Source organism: Macrotis lagotis, chromosome 8 (genome assembly GCF_037893015.1).
Source record: "Macrotis lagotis isolate mMagLag1 chromosome 8, bilby.v1.9.chrom.fasta, whole genome shotgun sequence".
NCBI lineage: Eukaryota > Metazoa > Chordata > Mammalia > Peramelemorphia > Peramelidae > Macrotis > Macrotis lagotis.
The window spans coordinates 52101234-52123346 of NC_133665.1; the positions used below are offsets into that span (position 1 = coordinate 52101234).

Consider the following 22113-nt stretch of genomic DNA (forward strand, 5'->3'; position numbering starts at 1 on the left):
GAAACAATTAAAATGGAAGAATACAAAAAAGATGGAAACTTATTGTAATAAGTGCAGGCTAAAGTGAAACCAAAAAAAGAAAAATACAAACAATGATAATATAAAGAAAAACAAGAAATGAAACTGTAGTTATGATTAATATTAGTCCTGAAAAGGTAAGACAATGCACCTCATTCCCCTCATGGTTAAGTTTAGGGATTATAACTACATATGCTGTCAGACTTTTCTGATGTGTTCATTAATTGTGACAGCTGATTTTTCACTCTCTTATTCTTTGTTCTAAGGTTGGCTCTCTGGGTGAGGGAGGAATGATTTATTTTTAAATGTAGTTAATGTAGATAGCAAAACAAATTGAAAAAATAATTAGTATTTGTAAAGCACCAAACCATCTCTTACCTCAAAGAGTTGGATTAGTAACAGTGCTTGTAACTTCCCATTCAATGGATTCAAATTAAGTACTTCAAAATACAAACTGGCTTACATAGCCCTAAAATCACCTAAAAAAGATTTCCCCACTATCTTTTAAAGTGGCTAAGCACTCCAGTCAACTTTGTACTACCTCAAATGGGATCACAAAATGGCTTACTGACAGACTCAAAGAACTTTAGAACTGTGAAGTACATTAGAAATAACTTAATCCAATATCTCCATTTTATAGGAGAAAATGAGGCCCAGTTAGTCAAGAATAAGCTCAAAGTTTAAGTGGCCCATGCATTCCAACATTTCATGTCCCCTTCTCCTATAATCTGGCAAATTCATCCTTAATGTATACTTATAATGAATTAAATCCTCTTGAATGTAATTAAATAAAAGGTTCCTTGATGATTTCTATTTCAGAAGAGCAAATCATTAGACATTTGGTTAAGGGTTAAATTTATTGACAAGGGCAATCTACAGCTCTGCTATACCTCTTTCCCAAGAATCTATGACTCACTTCTGAGTTTCAGGTGGGATGTCAGAGAAACTCAATAGATCACTAATTGACCCTAATCCCTTTGTTGAATAAAATTATGTGACAGTATAAAATGTCATTTAATATATGAAAAATCGAATTTAATTCAAGCTAAAATTTAACAATGAATTTACAGAGTGAAAATTTCTATTTTGATATAATTTTTAAACACATACTTATTATTACATTTAATTATTCAAGAATACTAACAGCAAAATAATTTTTTATTTCTATTAGTTTTAGTGTTATTTTTTGAAAATTAACCTCTGGGGGGTGGCTAGGTGGCACAGTGGATAAAGCACCAGCCCTGAAGTCAGGAGTACCTGAGTTCAAATCCGGCCTCAGACACTTAATAATTACCTAGCTGTGTGGCCTTGGGCAAGCCATTTAACCCCATTGCCTTGCAAAACAAAAAGAAAATTAACCTCTCATCTTATACTCTGAAGTTATTTTTTGAACCTAAGCTTAGACTCTAAATTCCTATCATATTTTATTTTACTTGTTCTAGCAACCTGTCAAACTCTTTCTAATCAGACCTCTATCATGCAGCACATTACCATTTCCAATGTTATGTGATCTACAAATCTGATAAAACTGGTAATCAGTGTCCTTATCTAAATCACTTATAAAAATTTTAAGGTTAAACACAGGTCCCTAACAGGTCACTCCCTAAAGATCTTCCAAGTCAACATCAAATCATTAAGAATGTTTGATCAACCAGGTCTGAATAAACTTAATTATATCATTACCCAAGTCCACATTTTTTTATGTCTTTCTTGGCCCACTTGTCTTTGCCACAAATAGTATGAAAACCAAACAAATGCTTTGCTAAAGTTGAAATACACTATTTCTACACCATCCCTTTGGTCTACACCATTCTAGAAACCCAGTCATAAAAGAAAGTTAGGCCATGATCTGCTCTTGATGAAGCTATGCTGGTTCATTCTGACTACCACTCCCTTTTTTAGAAATATTCATTAACCACAGAAATTGGAACATTTTCCTTTTTCCATTACTGCAGCACCCCTCCCACTCTTCACAATTGGAGAATTCCTATCTGACAGTTCTTTCAGTACCCTAGGCTGTATATAGATCTTATGGGTTTCAATACTTCCAACTTCAGACTGGTTCGCTAATAACTTGAGAATTAATTATCTTTTAGTTATTTCTGTTCTATCCTTTGCAATCTAAATATCAGCCTTATTGGTAGAGAAAACTAAAATAAGAGATGAGTAACACTTCATTCTCACCCGATCACAGTCACATCTGCTCTGAGCTAGAGCAGTCCCATCTTTTTTGAGATCTTCCCATTTTTCCTTTAACAGTCACCAACACCTATTGTCCTTGTTTTTCCTCACCAGACTGAGTTTATTAGCAGTGTCATCATTCCTGACACTATTCATATATGTGCTTTTGCATTCACACATCATTACATGTCCTTTTTTTTAAGGTTTTTGCAAGGCAAATGGAGTTAAGTGGCTTGCCCAAGGCCACACAGCTAGGTGCAGTAAGTGTCTGAGCCCGGATTTGAACCCAGGTACCCCTGACTCCAGGGCTGGTGCTTTATCCACTGTGCCACCTAGCCACCCCTACATGTGCTTCCCATGCTGAAAAAAAAACATGCTGGTAACTTCCCAGTGCATTCATATAAATCTCTTTTATAGACTTCTCCTTTTCCTCTTCACCAGAACTGTTTTGCTTTTGTGATTTCAGGATTTTATTCTTGGGAGTTACCCATTTCCCTGTAAAAATTTATATCAAAAGTCTGAATTTAGTATCTGTGAAATCTCGTATCTTCTCTCCAAAATTCTAGGGTGTATATCTCAATTTATGTAGCTTTGCTTTCCTTCTTAATCACAAATTCTAAAAAGCAATGATCACTTCCTTCTAAGATTTCTAAAAATGCAATTCCTGCAAGGTCCCCTGACTAAATCCAGGACCAGGATGCTTTACCATACTACTTCATACTCCATATAAATTCATACATTTGTCAATCAAATCAACAAACAGTAGTCAGCAGTGAGCAATACCCATAAGAGACTGCAAATAGAAGAGACTATGGTTCTGTTTTGTTTTAATAAATTCCTCATACAATGCACTCAAAGTGCAAGCAGAAATGGCCAATAACAGTGACCAGTCACAGATATTCCCTATTTAAAGAAAAAACTTCATTTTAGACTGGCCAATATAACCAGAAAAGACAATGATCAATGTTGGAAGGGATGTGGGAAATCTGGGACACTAATACATAGTTGGTGGAGCTGTGAACTCATCCAACCTTTCTGGAAATCAATTTAGAACTATGTCCAAAAGGCAACAACAATGTGCATACCCTTTGATCTGGCAATACCACTACTGAGCCTATACCCTGAAGAGATTATGAAAAATAGTAAAAACATCACCGGTATGAAAAATTCTTTATTTATAAATTGATTTATAATTTTAAAAGATGTACTTTCAAATTTCCTTATTTTTCAGAACTCATTGTTCTTAATTCCAAATCAAAGCATCTCATAACTATCATTTCTCATGGACTTAAGGCTTCAGGTTTCAACTTGTACCAGGTTTTATGGGGAAATTTTTTTTTTATTCTGGCTTTATTCTCCTTTGAAGAAGATATAAGAAACTTTGAAGACAAAAATAAAACAATCTTCTGCAATGTGTTGATATTTTGGTCTGATTATCTGTTGGATAATTATATATTTCTAAAAACTATATAATCGAGATTTCAGTCAATAAAACTGAGTCCTACCCTAATCAATGACCTATATAAAAATCAAATCTGCATTAGCCATAAATTTGACAGTTCCAATCCTCCCTTTCCTACCCTCCAAATCAATACTTTATAATTTTCAAATAAGGTAGCATATAATTCTATTTTTCTCTGTCCATTTTCCACAGCATATGACCTTAAAAGATCTCCAAATTGCTACTAAAGAACCATTTTTTAGTCACTGGCTCCAATTTAATCTTTTATTAAACTCTCAAAATTAACTCAACTCTTCTCTACATGCCTTAATAAATTTGACCTTCTTCCTCTTTCCTAGTCTTTTCCCAATGCCAGTTTCTCTCATGTATGTGAGGACGAAGAGAAGGGAATAGAAAACAGCATGAATCTATGTGAAGACACATAAGAAAAGAATGTAAAGTTTTCAAATGAATTGTGAACTATATAAAACTAAATGACTTTTTCTCATAACATCCAGTTCCCATTCCAATCTATGGAAATCCCAATATTTCTAGTCCATTACATTCCAGCATGTCTACATGTATGTGGGAAGAAATATGCCAGGATAGCAATTTCAACAACAAGCTATAAAGAAAAAAATGTCTGTTGGTGGAGTTGTGAACTCATCCAACCTTTCTGGAGAGCAATTTGGAATTACATCCAAAGGGCAACAAAAATGTGCATACCCTTTGATTCAGCAATACCACTATTGGGTCTATAGCCTGAAGAGATGATGAAAAGGGGCAAAAACATGACTTGTACAAAAATATTCATTACAGTCCTGTTTGTGGTGGCAAAGAACTGGAAATCCAGTAAATGTCTTTCAATGGGGAATGGCTTAGCAAACTGTGGTATATGTATGTCATGGAACACTATTGTTCTATTAGAAACCAGGAGGGATGAGAATTCAGGGAAGCCTGGAGGGATGAACTCATGCTGAGTGAGATAAGCAGAACCAGAAAAGCACTGTTCACCCTAACAGTAACATGGGGGGCGATGATCAACCTTGATGGACTTGCTCATTACATCAGTGCAACAATCAGGGACAATTTTGGGGTATCTACAATGGAGAATACCATCTGTATCCCGAAAAAGAATTGTGGAATTTGAACAAAAACGGGACTATTACCTTTAATTTAAAAAAAAACTGCTATTAGGTAATTTTGCTATTTCTTATATTTTATGTTTCTTCCTTAAGGATATGATTTCTCTCTCATCACACTCAATTTGGATCAATGTATAGCATGGAAACAATGTAAAGACTGGCAAATTGCCTTCTGTGGGGGGGTGGGGGGGAGGGAAGTAAGATTAGGGTAAAAATTGTAAAACTCAAAATAAACAAAAAATGTCAACTAGGAATTTAAATACTCACTCATAATGGGGTTGGACTAATTTATACAAAGTAAGACTTACGTCCAACTCAAAAAACAGGTCTCTCTCTTTACTTGCTATCTCATAATCTGCTCGAAGGGCCAAGTCATGAATTTTTGTACATTCTCCTAAGTCCATGCGCTGTGGAGAGAAAAAAAAAGGCAACATATCAGTGCATGAAACTTTACTGCTAAAGAAAGCTAAGAAGTTAAGGACTGGCATATTACATTATTCATTCTAAAGTCCACTTTAGAAGATTAAGAAATCAGTTATGATTGGTAAATTCTATTTCTCTTAATACTCCAGGCTTACGAAGTTTTCAGATGTTACATTAAACAGCTAACCAGGGCCAGGTTGCTGTTAGTTCCATAGTTATTAGGATTATGACAATGAAAACTATACCATAATTAGCTTACCTTTGCCACTTGTATTCTGCCATCTGTCATGTCAAATTCATTCTGTCATCTGTCAATTGGCTAGTTCATATGACCCATAACTCTTTTAATAAAGTCACATGGTAGAAAGTAGTACATTAAAAGGAAAAAGCAATGAGAAACCAAAGGATTCCAACATTGGAAAGCTCCACAGAAGACATCCAGCTCAATTATAACTTAAGGCATCAATCCATTTTAACAACATCCCTGCCAAATAATCATCTAATTTCTGCCTGAAGACTTTTAGTGATGGGAAGCTCAATTATATATTAAAACAGTCCATTCCATTTTCAGATGGGTCTTGTTATTAGGAAGGTTTCTCTTCTGATTAATCAAATCTTGCCTTACATATTTTGTGAGGTTAAGCTGAATAAGGCTACATAGCAAACAAACGGGTTAGTCAGGATGTCCAGAGTTGGATCAACTTTCTAAGTTTTCATACATATAAACAAAGGCAATATTCAAAGTTAGTCCTAAAACTTCCTGTTAACCATTACTACTGATGTTAAATGCATAAGTTATAGAAACATAAGGAATAAGAGGAATTTAGGCAATGGTGGAAATAAAAGTAGTATATGGGGATTTGGGTCCATGTGGAGTTTTTTGCCTCAAAAAAAAAGTATAAAAAAACTGTATCACACCGGGTCTCAGGAACTCTGAATCTCAGAAATTCTTGAGGACTTTGTAAAAATAACTCCTGATATTTTTATAGCACTTTAAAGTGCATTCCTCACAACCTCTCCAACAAAGTAGAGAATCTTATTTTGCATGACCATGACTTTTTGTTTTCTAAATTGGGAAGGACTGGGAAAGATATGAATAAATATTTTAATTGAAAATTAAAGGTCATGGGGCAGCTAGGTGGCACAGTGGATAGAGCACTGGCCTTGGAGTCAGGAGTACCTGGGTTCAAATCTGGTCTCAGACACTTAATAATTACCTAGCTGTGTGGCCTTGGGCAAGCCACTTAACGCCATTGCCTTGCAAAAACCTAAAAAACAAACAAACAAACAAACAAACAAAAAACACCAAAATATTCCCTTTTGTACTCGGCAAGATTTTTGGGACAACTGAAGACCAATCTATATGCTATCTTGCCATTTGGAAACATAAGCTTGTAGTAGTACTAGAGGAGAAAGCATTAGAAGCTAGGAGGCATGCACACCTCTTATGAGGAACTAGCTAGAGCTGCTGGAAGTCAAAATTCCTTCCTTACAATGCTGATCCTTCCTAAACCTCCAATACTACCTATCAGTCATCCAAGGTTGAGTACCTAGGCTCTGGATACCTGGACTTCTGGCAAGTAGAAATGGCCTGGAGAAACAGTCAAGATATCAAAAAAGCCAACTTCTCATTCCCACTTACTCTATCTTTTACTCTCTAAATCTCAGAGTTCTATTTGAAGGACTAATTAGAAAAACTTAAGAACTGAAACCACAGAGGTCACCTAATCCAATTTGCCAAAAGTCACACAGACATAGAAAGCAAGAGAGCTGAAATTCAAGCCCAGCTAAAGAGGCAGTGATTGAGTGGATCAAATGCTTTATTATCCAGAAAAGTTGCTTCAAGTTCCATCTCTGACTCTTTTTTTTTCAAACTTTATTGCATTGCCTTTTTTTTTTTTGGTTTTTGCAAGGCAAATGGGGTTATGTGGCTTGCCCAAGGCCACACAGCCAGGTAATTATTAAGTGCCTGGGGCCAGATTTGAACTCTGGCATTCCTGACTCCAGGGCCTGTGCTCTATCCTCTGACTCTTAACTAGATGTTTGACCATGGGTCTCCCAAGTTCAAGCTTCAGTTTCCTCCAGTGTAGTTAAGCCAAAGTGAAAGATTGATGAGGTTAAAATGAAAGAAGGCATATAAATGATGAACTTTAAAATATTAAACATCAGTTATCATTAGCTATAGTACACGGTATCACATAGCCTTCCTGGATGATATTTACATCTGGATACACTACTTTAACTGTAGTTTTTCCCCCTTTTTTTGTTATTAAAAAATAATATCAATGCCTCTTTAAAAAAATTCCTGATGATGATCTAGCTCTTTTTCCTATCCCCTTGGAAAAAAATAGAACTACTAAACAAAACCAACTGACAAAAGCAACCAGGTCTGAAAGTATATGTGAAACTGCATTCATAATCCTTTTCCCCTTTATAACCAGAGGAAGGTTTGTGTGTTTCTTCCTGTTTTCTGATACCAAAATTATTGAGTTCTGCAGAGTCTTGGAATTATGTGTAAACAGCAGGAAAACAAGATAATGCAAGTGAAAGAGAAGTAAAAGGAAAAAGAAATATTCCAACAAGCTTGGAAATCAAACAGGTAAAGCTTCAAGATTATATTAAATGGGCTTGCACATTCCTGCACAAAAATCTCAGTAATATCAAGCTCATTGGTATTCTATGTGCTACTGTCAAAAAGAAGAGAGCATGAGATCAATCAAGACAATTTGTTAAGGACTTAATATGTGTCAAGCACTGTTTTAGGAATAGACAAATATAAACACAAAACAGTCCTTGGGCTACAGAAGCTTACATTCTATCTGCAAAGGTAACATAAAGATATAAATATATACAAAATAATTTGAGAGAATGGCACCAGCAATTTATGAGAAGGGGAAAGAGGATCAGCAATGTCTTCCTGTAGAAGTTGTGCTTTGAAGGAAAGAACCTTAAAAAGGGTGAACATTTTCAACCATGGGAGATAGTAGAAAACTGTGATAAGAATGTCAATTTGACTGGATCACAGAGGGTATAAAGAGAAGTTGATATATAAAGGCTGGAGACAGAAGTTTGAGGTCAGGTTTGTAACAGATTTTAAATGGCAAAGAGTGTTTAAATTTGATCCTAAATTAAAGAGTCACCTAGGTTTTGAGCAGTGGAAGGACGCAGACTGCCGAACTAGAAAGTAATTATTAGTAACAATAATTCAAGGGCCTACTGAGATGGCTATGACAGAGTAAAGAAGGAAAACAAGATATGGCAATTGACTGTGAGAAAAAGAAAAAGGAGTTGAGGAAGTCAAGTTCAAGAACAATAGGATCAAAAAGGGGAGGTTTAGGGATAAGGAAGTGTTCTGCTGAATTTGAGAAGACATCCACTTTGATATGACTCATAGGGTGATGTAGGACTGCAGCAGAGGAGAGAGGCTAAGTCTGCATGTGTGTGTGTGTGTGTGTGTGTATACATACACACATACACAAAATAATTAGACCGACAAGGTAACAGAGAAAATGTGTAAAGATCTCTGAAATTAAAGTAAATCAATTGTTCGAGAGAGTATCACAGCAGACAACATAGTGCAGTGTCATAAAGACACCAAAGATATAAAAAGTGTAGCTAATAGCATCATATAGTAATAGATAGAATAGTATTTAAAAGCATCATGTGATTTTATTCTTTCAACAATCCTGTAAGTCAGGCTTTTTTACAAATGAGGAAACAAAGTATATCATGGTTAAGTATTTATCCAGGCTAAAACAGCTAGTAAGTGACTTAGGCTGAATTCAAACTCCTGAATGTCAGAAGTTAGATTGTAAAAGGTTGAGAAACAAATGAGAGGAAAGTAGGCAGGGCAGAGTGTTTTGTTTCTTAGAATTTGATTGTCTAAGAGAGAAAAAATAGAAAATTAGCTTGAGGGACCATGGTCTAATGAAGATTTTTTTCAGGACTGAGATGAGCTATAAACAGCACAGGAGGGAAAGATCAGTAGTTAGGGAGACTGAAGAATGGGTAGGGTGTAGTTAGATGGCACAGGTCCTGGAGTCCAGAGGACCAGAGTTCAAATTTGGTCTCAGATATTTGATAATCACTTAGCTGTGACCCTATTGACTTGGAAAAAAACAAAAACAAAACAAAAAAAGAATGGGTGGGGATATAATTGTGGGGGGCAGTTTCCCAGAAGGATGGGAAGGAATAGGATCAAGGGCACATATAGAGGAGGTGACCACCTCCTCTTCAGAGAATAAAGAATTATTAGCTATATAGAAGGGAAAAACAGGGAGCCCCTGTGAATGGTCTATGCTTTTCAATAATGCCTGAGTTGAGGTTCTTACATAAGAGGGAGGGAGGGAGGAAGGAGGGGGAGTAAAATGAGAGATTTGAAGCGCAAAAGACACTTGAAGTAGACTGACTACTCAGCTACAATGAGGGTCAATCAAAAACACAGATTTGTAGTGGCCCCAACATGACTTCCTCCATCTCTGCTTGGTAATAAGGGAGCAGAAACAGAAGAAGTAGATGGTGGGAATTTGGTTAAGACATGATTGACAATGAGAAGGGGGAAGAGGCTAGATGCAATGCCAGAGCAGGATTGCGCACTCAATTTATTTCTCTAGAGTTCAGACCTAAAAGAAGAAAAGTGAAGGCCAAGTAAGGGCTAATGAACTAAGGAGTACTCAGGAATAGAGAGAACGGATGTCACAATGAGGAGAAAGAATAGATTTAGAAGTGAGGCACAAGGATGGTAGAAAGACATAAAAAGGAATTTCAGAGTATGACCATCTCCATATGTGGTTGAGATAGAGAAAAGAAGTAAATCATAAGAGGAGTTTGAGGAGCTGGGAGGTTAGAGAATGTATGTTGAGGCCATCCAGTATAAGGACCGGGTCAGTAATTTGATTCAGGGACAGCTAGGTAGTACAGTGGATAGAGTAGCGGCCCTGGAGTCAGGAGTACCTGAATTCAAATCTGATCTAAGACACTTAATAAATACCTAACTGTGTGGCCTTGGGCAAGCCACTTAACCCCATTTGCCTTGCAAAAACCTAAAAAAAAAAATAATTTGATTCAAACATCCTCACTGTGAATATATTAGCTGTGCTTTGAAAAATAGGAATTTATTTAAGGCAAAAAAAAATATATCATCCTGTAACAACACACAAGGCAACTTCTAAGAATGATCATCAGAAAAAGGCATTATATTCATTTTCCTAAAGTGAATTCCAATTATAGAAATAAACCTGGCTAGACATTGTGACATCCTATTCCTCAGACTATCAGCCCTTCCTTACTTGGTCTTCACTTTTTACTTTTCTTTTCAATCTTAACTCTAGAGGAAATAATCTCTCTCTTGCAAGGCAATGGGGTTAAGTGACTTGCCCAAGGTCACACAGCTAAGTAACTATTAAGTGTCTTAGATCACATTGGAACTCAGGTCCACCTGATACCTAGCTGCCTCCAAGGAACCAATTTCTTAAACTGAATTCCAAATATAGATATAAACCTGGTTAGTCTTACCCTAAGTTCTTTTTTTTTTTTTGCAAGGCAATGGGGTTAAGTGGCTTGCCCAAGGCCACACAGCTAGGTAATTATTAAGTGTTTGAGGCCAGATTTGAACTCAGGTACTCCTGACTCCAGGGCCAGTGCTCTATCCACTGCACCACCTGGTTGCCCCTGCCAAATATAAATGTAATAGAATGCTACAGACTACATTTCAATCATGAGGGGTAAAAAGAAAAACATAGAAATACAAGAAAGTTTGCATCAAAAAACACATTTAAGTTAAAAAAAATTTATATTCAATAAAGATATTATATTAAATAAAGATCATGTAATCCAATCCCCTAATTTTTTTTATCAAGAATCACGTCAGATTTTAAATCTTTTTATCTAACATCACACAGGCAAAGCGTAAGAGAGCAAGGAACAAAGGGAGTTTCCTTAATCCAGACCTTAATACCACTGCCAAGCTGCTAGGTCATGCTCTTAACTTGTACCAAAGTTTTCTAACAACTAGGCTCTTATGCTGTACATAATGAATAAAACATCCTACTTTGTATAACTGTCTCAATAACTTATTTTTTATCTCATTTCCTTGTGCCCAAGTCCCTGCCATGATTCCTTGCTTAATACTATACTCCACTTCCTAAAGGACTATGGTCTCATTGTGATCTCTAGTCACCTCGGAGACTAGCAGGTCTTTAGTTCCATTACCCTTGATTCCGAAGCTTTTGGAGATTTGCTTAATATATAGCCTACACCTGGGATCCAAATCACCTTCCCTAATCTAATCTCCCTAGAACAGTAGTTCCTAATTGTGTCACTGACCTGACCAATCCCCTGAGCCAACACCTTGACAATCTGATGAAGTCTAACTAAAGTTTGATGCCCCACAAAGGAAATTTCAGTCGGAGAATCCATGAAAATAAAAATGTAATCCCCCCTCACCCAGCAAGTTCACAATTCCCTGTCCCCCTTCTAAGGGTCTATAGACCCCTTTAAAAGTATTTCGCTATAAATTTAAAGTCTTTAACCACCATCCCCTATCCTAAGCAAGAAGAGTTAATGCAAAGAAAGTATATAATACAGGTTTTGAAAATAGAATCCACTTTCACAATTCCTGTTCCTGACAATAATGCAAGTAATTTTCTCCAATCAGAATTGCTTAGAGAATTGTACAATTATCCTTCCCACCCCCCTTTTTTAGGTTTTTGTAAGGAAAATGGGGTTAAGTGGCTTGCCCAAGGCCACACAGCTAGGTAATTATTAAGTGTCTGAGACCAGATTTGAACCCAGGTACTCCTGACTCCAGGGCTGGTGTTTTATCCACTGCACCACCTAGCCACCCCAATATATTGATTAAGTATTATTATGAAAGAGACTGTATTCATTCTATCTAATAGGTTTGAACCAAACCTTATATAAGAGTGGTAGCCAGAATTTCTTCAGTTATTAGTCCTCCCTCCTTCCTTCAGATAGGTCAGTCTTTAAGAATAATAGTTCTTAGCTGTTTGTCATGGATTCCTTTGGCAATCTGGTAAAGTTTATGGGTCTCTGGTTCAGAATGTTTTGGGGTTTTTTTTTAGATTTTTTTGAAGGCAATGGGGTTAAGTGGCTTGCCCAAGTCTACACGGCTAGGTAATTATTAAGTGTCTGAGGTTGGATTTGAACCCAGGTACTCCTGACTCCAAGACCGGTACTCTATCCACTGCACCACCTAGCCACCCCTCAGAATGTTTTCAAATGAATAAAATAAGAGACTACAAAGAAAAGCAACTATATTGAATTACTAAATATTATTTACCAACATATTAGAATTATTTTTTAAAAATAAAAATTTTCAAATTCATTTAAAAAATTTTAAATCACATATGAAATTTATTCATGAACTCCTTAAGGGGAGTGGACACCAGGTTAAGAATTCCTGTTTTAGGGGCAGTTAGGTGGTGAAATGGATAGCGCACAGGTCCTACAGTCAGAAGGAACTGAGTTCAAATCCAGTCTCAGACACTTAACACTTAACTAAATGACCTTGGACAAGTCACTTAACCCCACTGCCTTGCAAAAATAAAAACAGAATTCCTGTTTTATAAGGTATTTATTAAAGCAACTACTTTGAAGTCTATAAAAACCATAAAGGGTAATGTTTATGGTGGAATATACAAAACCTGACAGGTCTTTAAAAACAGTAGTAATTCAACAAATTTTAGTTGTCTTGAACTTTGATTTGATAAAATGAAATCTAGGAGAAAGAGTTAGAACTGAGGTGATTTTAGGACAAATAAAAAAGAAGTACTTCTTTACAGAAAATAAAGCTCAGAACTGAGTTAGGTGGTTTAAGGACAAATAAAAAGGAAGCAATTCTTTATAGGAAATAACAAAGATGGTAGAAACAAGGAATTCATTAATCCAAGATGTTATATATAAGCAGAAAATATAAACCATTTGGAGGATGACTAAAAGCAGAAAATATAAACCATTTGGAGGATGACTAATAAAACCACGGATAATCAGTGCCCCCACCTAATCCCTCTTTTCAAGATTCAGTCAGGATCCTTGATAGAGTACAAGGAACATATCACAAGTCCTGGAGTCAAGACTTAAGTGAATGAACAACTAATTTCATCTCTCAGATATTTCAGTTTGCTTATCTAAAAACTGGGGATAACCCAGGCACTCCCCCCCCCCCCCATCCCTGGAACTGTAGTGAGAAAAATGCTTTGTAAACTATAAAGTATTATTTTAAAAAAGTTAGTTTTTATAACTATGGAGAAACTAAAATTGTTTTAGGTACATCCCAAATCTTTGCTAATAACATCACAAAAGGTTAAGTGCTAAGTTCTCCCACAATGTCCCATGGCCAAGTATATCAATACAATTCTAACATTACTCAATTACTCAAATACATATAAATCAAATTCTTATCACACTTCAATGACAAAACTACTGTATACTAGAAGAAATTAAGAGCACAGGGAAAATTCAAATCTAAGAACAATAAGAGGGGGCAGTTAAGTGGCCCTGGAGTCAGGAGGACCTGAGTTCAAATTCAACCTCAATTATAGGCAAATCACTTAACCCCAGTGCTTTGCAAAAAAAAAAAAACATTAAAAGTTTGAGTAATTTCATTAAGTTGCAACCAAATCTGGCCTGGAAGTTGACAACTTTCCCTTAATGTACAGTTTTCACATCTGAAATGAAGTACATATAAGTGGAAAAACTATTTTGGCATTACATTAGTCAGAGGTAAATACTGCTTTTAAAAAAGAGAGCACTGCTGTTTACAATGAATACGCAATGAAAAAACTAACAAAAAAGCATTAAAATTTAAAATTAAAAAAATGGAAATGTATCAGCAACTATACAAATTCCATACCAGAAAACACAAATGGCAACCACTACCAGAAACCTTTGAAAGAATAAATCTAACTCAATGGACATCTATGTCATTTCTTTTACCTTCAAATGAGGGATTTGAAAACTATTTCAACTATACCAAAAGTGGTAGTAACTGTTATTTTTACTTCTTACTTGCTCCTTTTGCAATATTATCCATTGCTGCTAGCTGAATAAACTAGATAGAACTGACTGTAACACTACTATAACTAAGAATATTTTTTAACCTGGATCACTATTTTTTTCCACAGAATTCATAAGTGCTATTACAATCATATCAACAGCTCCTGTCTCTTAAGAACTTTCCTCACAACCATACCTTAAAGAAAACTAATACTATTTTCCTCTTAAGGAAACAGATTTGGAGAGGCTAACTTATCCAAAATAAAGCAACTAAGTAGCTCAGTGACCAGAACCCAGGGGTCTTTTGACTCCAATACCAAGGTATTATAAAACTCAAGTTTAATCAAGTTCTCAACATGAAACAGCTTTGCTCACCGTCCCACTCATTTGTGTCTACCCTGAAACTATTGAAAACAAGTGAACTGAAATAATCTTTCAGTCACTTACCTCTATTAAATTCCCCTTCAAAACTTGCCTCTACCTCACTTCTCAGCTTCATATCCAATTTCATTTCCTTAACACACTGAATCCCCAAAAAGAAGAACTCTCAATTTCTGTTCCACCCCACCGTCTCTGTGCATTAGGAAATTCTTTCCAGGGTTTTATTTCCTAAATAGAGACAAAGAACTAAAGGAAAGATTATTAAAAATGTCAGGGGAAAATAGAATCAGACAAGGGCTACCTAAGCATTGAAAACTGATAGAGCTCTAGTAGAGACTTCAAAGCTTAAGTTCTTAATCTTTTTTAAGTCATAGACCCCCTTTTTGGAAGTCTGGTAAAGTCTATGAGCCATTTCTCAGGATAATGTTTTTAAATGTAAAACTTACTCAGTGTTTGTTATTAAAATATTAAGTTTTTTAAAAAAGTTCAGGGATTCTAGTTTTTACCTACATTAGTAAACCAAACCCAGCAATGAGGACCCATAAACTTGCTCAAGATTACAGCACTAATGAACAGGAGAGGGCTAGGACTCAAACATAGCACATTTTTTCCTAAACAATACTAGCTATTACCCAAATATTATTCTTTTCTTATATTTTTCTAAGTTGGCTATACTTATCACTAGAACCACTTTAAGATATTTAATAGATGTTAAATTGCTATACAGTACTTAATACAGCACTACAACAAGTGGGCATTTAAATATTAATCTCACAATAAATACATATTCTATGTCTGACAAATATTTCACTCAGTGATAAAAAAAATATGAGATTTCAACAGTTAATCAAAATAAGGCTGAAATGGTCCCTTTTTAGTTTCTCCATGCATAATTTCAGGATATAATCCTGGATCATTTCCATTACTGTTTTCCAATAAAGTCTATGAATGGTGAACATTATGATTACTATTGAGCCACAAAGGTCTGGAATATAAATAGTTATAACATTATCAAATACCCTATCAAACTGCTGCTATAGCTATGGTAGTCAAGTTACCAACTTTTGCAAAATCAAAGACAAAAACTGACGGTGTTCATTCTTCTACTGGCTTCCCTCAAGATAATAATAGACAAAGGAATGATTCATCACAGAGAAAATTATCTCTGAGAACACACACATCCTCCTTCAATATTTCTAAGGATATATAATTTTGTTGACCTCCGCTATTTGGTAGATGGTCTGCAGGAATTCCTTAAAAACTCATCACTCAACAGTCAGCCTGGTGATAAATCTTCCTGAATTTAGCTAGTTTTTCATAGTTTGATAACAGGGAATAGTGAGAATCACTAAGATGGTCTTCACATGAAAGCCATACAATCAATTCATTAATATTAAGTACCCATTTCTGATGATGCTATATTAAGTACTTTATAGAATTTTAACTAATTATTTTAAAATAGTTCTAGTGGTGAGCTAAGTATAACACATGGAAAAATACAAGAGAAAGTCTATAATAAGATAATAGCTAACATTATATAGGCCAGAAGTTTTCAAGCAAGTAAGATCTGCCAGATCATCCACTCCTTGGCATAGCCTTTAAAATCTAGGTTTGTGTTCAATGCCAAAATGGGCACTTTAGTGAATGCATGCTATAAAATCCTCAAAATTGTTGGTGGACAAACTCTACATCTAAGAAAACCATGAAATTTCTGAAATCCATTAATACTTGTGGAGCTATGTGCTAGGTCTTGTTAATAGGCTCTCTGCCCTCAAGGTATTCACTCTAGATTTCATCACTATAGGCAATGCTGTGCCCTTTTAAAATCCTAACTGATTTTAGAAATGCATAGTTAAGAAAAGTGGCACAGATCTGCTGTTTTTCTTTTCATTTTAAATCTGTATTTATTTCAATATCTCAGATATACCCCAGGGGTATGTTGGTAAATGTTTACAACAAGCTTTCAAGAAATTAAGCAAACAGAACATTTTGATCTACATAATTTAACATTTTCACCATTACTTTTAAATGTAGGTAATCAGCAAACCAATCAGTCAAACCCTAATTTACAGCAGTTGCCTATTTACAAGATATCCTTTTACAAAAATTTCTAACAAATAAATCTGAAAAGTCAGTATGAATTGGTCTCAACCCATCTGATACTCTCTACCAACATGGTTTGCAAAATTCACCAATCTAAAACAAAACCCTTAGTTTTCTCAAGTTTCTGTAGCTGAAAACATTCAAGGCCTGATAGTGACAAAAAAAAAAAAAAACTCTTCCGTCAGCCAAGCAAGGCTGGATTCAGCCTAACCAACTTACAATCAACTTCTAGACTCATAACTCAAGTCTTTCTGATAGGGTCTATCAGAGATTGCCTCCCCCTGACAATCTTCAAGAACCTTGCATGAATTTCATAAGAAACATGGTCAGAATTTAGTGGATTAAGTTAAAAAGCAAAATAAAAAAGGGGGACAGCTAAGTGGTACAGTGGATAGAGGACTGGTCTTGGAGCCAGGAGAACCTGAGTTCAAATCCCAACTCAGACACTAGCTGAGTGACTTTGGGAAAGTCATTTAGTCCCAAATGTCTCCAAATAAATAAATAAACAGAACAAGAAATAAAACGTAAAATGGCAGAAAAACCCAATTTGCTGACTTTTACATACTGCTTTTCTAAAATAGTGACATGGAATAAATTTGCAAAAAGGAAACCAGTCACTGAAAAAGTTCTATCAAAAAAAAAAAACAAAAACAACCAGTTAAAGAAAGAAGTAACACCAAGTAGCTAGAAAGAAAGTCAGGAATCTAAATTACTGGGCAACACTGATGAGTGTAATTGCTAAGGGTCCCAGAGGGTCTAAAAACAGATAAATCTGCTTGCCTAAAATAGTATTTAATATACACATGAATATTGCAGTAAATAATAGTATTTTTTCTTAGCATTCAGTGTGACTAGCATTCTGAAGTAATAGTTCTATCATATTAAAAGACATCTCTTTCTTAAGATTTTATACATATATGATTTGAAGAGCACCAGTTCCCGTACTTTCTTTACTTTACTGTACTATGAAAAAGCACATACCGTTCCAGCCAAAATGTCATGAGGACAGCAGTCCAGGAGATGGCTCTTGCAGACACGATCATCTGTAAACTTCACCCTCTGTCTGGTTTCGTCTCCTGAAATTCATGTTTGGTTTTAAATAAGACAGTATTATCATATTAACCATGCATGGGTATCTGCTGCAACAATTCACCTGGATTTGCCGACTATCAATTTTGTGTACTCCCCATCAAATTCATTGAAAAACAGGGTCTAGAAACATATTTGAAAACTGGACTACTAAATTTATAGGCTTAAGTACATCATGACAGAGTATGGGATCTTACCAAATGAGATCGGACCATTATGTAAAAATAAAGTCAAATGGCCACAATTAAAAGGCTTAACAATTATCAGAAGTTTACCTGGACCCTCCACCAGGAGAACAGATAGGGATGGAGATACCAAAACCCATGTTTCTCAGAGGGCCATGAATCAAAGAATATGACACTTACACCTCCTAATTTCAACCAGGAACAGGTACTTATCTATTTTCTTGATGTGGACAACTGAGTAGGCAGTGTTTTTTGTCCAGAGTCCAGGAAAAGCATTCAAACGTCATTGTAGAATCCTATAATCTGGACATCTCCCTGGTTCCCTTTTTTCCCCACCCTTAAAAATATTTTGGCATTTGGGAGTCACTTTTAAACAAGACAATATGAGAAAGGCAGAAAGAAACTAGGTTAGTCAATACACACTGCGAGCTCCAACACATACTGTACCCATCTGCATTCTTCAAGACCTCAGCTGCAGAATTTTATGCCCGCTGTTGAAAAGTTTTAAAGGAAAAGTTTTCTTGCCCACACCTGCAGTAAGGAAGTCAGGGGAATGATACATAAAAGTAAAGGCAAAGTGGCAATGGAATGTGACAATTTTAAAGCTAATCTGTGTATATGACACAGATCTGTGTAATACTAAAGTAGGACTATATTTTAGGATTTGCAAGCATCCAGGATTAATGTAGTGTCTTTTTTTATTGAAAATGTTTTCTTTCTAAACTACACTTTTAAAGTTACTTGTGAAAAAAGCAAACACTTTTTTGTTATAACAGCTTTAAAAATTGGTTGTGACTCACGGCTCGATGAACATGAGGCTTTTCTGCAACTCCCTTGCAGATTGATGTAGGCAGGCAAAGATACACTGAACCTTTATAAATAAAATAGAGGGGCCACAATTGTTCAGTTTGTATGAAATAAAAATATGGGAAGCAATTCAAAAGCAACTCAATATACAAAGAAAGCTAAAAAGCACTTATTCATCTATGAAATAAAGTGCAAAGAATCTGCACAGCCCTGAAAATGTGCCAGTGTGAATTTACAACTTCATTATTTCCGTAGAAAAGAAAACACAAACCACAACTGGAATATAGTTTTTGTTTGTTTGTTTGTTTTGCAAAGGATGCAACAGCCTTTTTTTTTTTCCTGAGACGATTATTAGAATTTTGACTTCCTATCAATGGTAACAAACCTACCTACGTCTGTAAGGAGTTGACTAAAATAAAACGCTGGGTTTCTCTCATGTGAAGGCTTAAGGTGGTGATAGTCACTTTGCACAAACCCCCATATTAGAAAAGCCGACCTTACATGATCTCTTTGCAGTGGAACAGAATGAAAATGGCACTTCCATATATCATCTGTATATTAATTAGGCTCCCTCTCTCTGGTACAACTTCTTCCCAAAGGAAGCCCAGGAAAAACACTGCCACATGGCTTGGGGAAGCATACTGTCTGCGGATCGAGGGACTCAGGCCCTTGGCTAAAATTCCCTATTTTTCTGGTAGGCTGGCTGTTTCTAGGCCAACAAGAGAGGGGATGTGTGCAGGAGAGGAGGAAGTAAAAGTCGGCCCTGGGGCCAAGAAAGACGGTCAAAAGCGGACAAGATGTGCGGGTTGGCGTAGGGGGGCGCGAGTTTTAACCCACCAAATAGAGACAGTGCAATTACTCTGAGCCGGCAACTACTGACACCCTTTTTAAGTTCCGCTCAGGTGAGGAGGCCAGAAGGAGCCACGAAGGAGGATTCAAATTTCAGGAGGGCTACAACCCGCCAGAGCCTCTAGAGGAAGGAGGTGTGTGGAGGGAGCCAGCGCCCCGCGGCCTGAGTGGAGAGAAAGGGAGGGAGCGCCACAGAGGCCCAGCCTGGGCCTCCACAGGCCGGGGTGCGTGCGCACGCCCGCTGGGGGAGGGGGCACGGAGCTGCTCGGGGAGGCGCCCCGGCGCCCGAGGCAGCGGCCTCCGGGAGGCAGGATCCGGGCGGAGACAAAGAGGCCCGGGCCTCGGGCACCCGGGGCGCACGCGCAGGCCCGGGGAGGCCGGCCCGGGGAGGCCGCCGCGCTTCCCCCCACCCGCCCCGGCTCCGGGCCGGCCGGGCCCCACCACCGTCTTCCCTCGCCCCCCCCACCACCTCCGCCCGCCATTCCCGGCCGCGGGCCCGCTCCCTACTCACCGTCCCGGGCCGTGCCCATGAGCTGATCCAGCAGGGCCCGCATCTGCGCCTGAGCCGACATGGTTGGCCGCGGCGGGTGGGGAGAGGGAGAAGAGAGCCGCTGGGGACCGGGCCGGAGGCTCCTCTCACGGCGCCGGCGACAGGAGCGGCCTTCGGCGGCGGCGAGTGGGAGACGGGGCGAGTCGGCCTCGAGAGCTCTACTTCTCCCCTGCTCGCTCCTTCCCCGCCGAGGAGGACGCCGGGAGGAAGTGCGTATCGCTGCGGAGAGAGGCTTCTGGGTGTTGTAGTCCGCCTGAGCCGGGCTTAGCGCACGGGGTGGGACCCTTCGCGCTCTACTCTTTTTTTTTTTAATTTTTTATTTAATGAAGACAATAGGATTAGGGGCGGCTAGGTAGCGCAGTGGATAGAGCACCGGCTCTGGAGTCAGGAGTACCTGGGTTCAAATCCGGCCTCGGTCACTTAATAATTTCCTAGGCCTTACAAAAACCTAAAAAAAAAAAATTAATTTAAATTAAAAAAAATTAACCTAGCTGTGTGGCCTTGGGCAAACCACTTAATCCCATTTACCTTGCAAAAAAAATAAAACCAAAAAAAAAATCAAGTCAATTTAACAAGCATCCAGGGCCTATGATGTGCCCCTGTGAAGTGTGGCTATAAAGACAAAACTGGAACAGTAGAGCAGCCCTGGAGGAGCTTACACTTCCCCAGAAGGGGAACCAATAATATCAACAAGGACCGAGCAACTCGGAATGGGGGTAATTAACCCGAGGGAACAGGGACAAAGAAGCTCTTTTGAAAATCTCACTGGCAAATTGCCTTCTTGTGGGGGGTGGGGGGAGGGAGGTAAGATTGGGGGGAAATTGTAAAACTCAAAATAAATAAAATCTTTAAGTTCAAAAAAAGAAAGGAAAAAAAGAAAATCTCACTGGAGTCCAACCTTGCAACCCGGTGAAGTAGGATTTTTATCAGAATTTTATTCCCTTAAACTCCAACCTCATTATCAGCCCTATTCTTTATTATTTTATTTTTGTAAATAGTATTTTATTTTTTCCAGATGCCTGTAAAGATAGTTTTCAACATATATATTTTATATATATACAATATATGTATATATTATATATACATATATAATATATATTTGCAAGACAATGGGTTTAGCTGGCTTGCCCAAGGCCACACACTAGGTAATTATTAAGTGTCTGAGATCAAATTTGAACTCAGGTCCTCCTGACTCCAGGGCTGGTGCTCTATCCACTGCACCACCTAGCTGCCCCAACATATATTTTTTTAAATAAAGATTTGAGTTTCAACAATCATATAAACATACTTCCATGTTAGCCATATTGTGAAAGAACAAATAGAAAAAGCTTACAAAATCAGAAAGGTGAAAATAGTGTGCACTGAAGCTCCATAGTTCTTTCTCTGAATATGGATGACATTTTCCATCTTGAGCCTTTTGGAATTATCTTCAATCACTGTAGTGTTGAGAAGTCAATCCTAAATCAATAAATCAATCACAGTTTCTCATTGTACAATGTGCTGTTACTATATAATGTAAAAACCTCAATGGACATCAGTCAGTTCATGCAAATTCAGGTTTTTCTGAAATCCACATGCTCATGATTCTTTACAACATAACTGTATTCCATGACATTATATCAAAGAGAATTATGATTTTCATATGAATATGATGTGTAATAAATTTAATAAAGTAATTTAGTTTCTAGAGATTCTTTTCATAAGCAGAGACTCTGGCCCTGGGAAATAGTTAAAAACAAGGTAACCAGTGTAATTTGTTAAAATATGACAAGTCCTGCATTCCTTTACCTGTGTTAAGTGAAATGAATCAGAATAACCTATTCTGTACTCAAGTAGCATAATGGGGTACCCCAAGAATAAAATCAACTCAACCATTCTCACATTTGTGTTATCTATTTATATGGTCACTGTTGATGTAATTGTTGC

The 22113-nt window shown here is 37.2% G+C and overlaps 1 protein-coding gene across 4 annotated transcripts in view; it reads right to left on the reverse strand.

Annotated features, from left to right (window-relative positions):
• LUC7L (LUC7 like) overlaps window positions 1-20350 on the reverse strand; it is a 44580-nt gene extending 24230 nt beyond the window's left edge. Inside the window, exons 1-4 of one of the 4 annotated variants that reach the window (XM_074197014.1) lie at window positions 20149-20254; window positions 18782-18852; window positions 17689-17783; window positions 5094-5192 (exon numbers count right to left, since the gene is read on the reverse strand). In XM_074197014.1, the coding sequence (XP_074053115.1) occupies window positions 5094-5189 (96 nt within the window). In that variant the 5' untranslated portion in view covers window positions 5190-5192; window positions 17689-17783; window positions 18782-18852; window positions 20149-20254. Of the gene's footprint in view, window positions 1-5093; window positions 5193-17688; window positions 18853-19625; window positions 19884-20148 lie in introns of those variants that run through there. The other 3 variants (XM_074197011.1, XM_074197013.1, XM_074197012.1) reach the window with 3 other exon arrangements.
• Between the last annotated feature and the right edge of the window lie 1763 nt (window positions 20351-22113).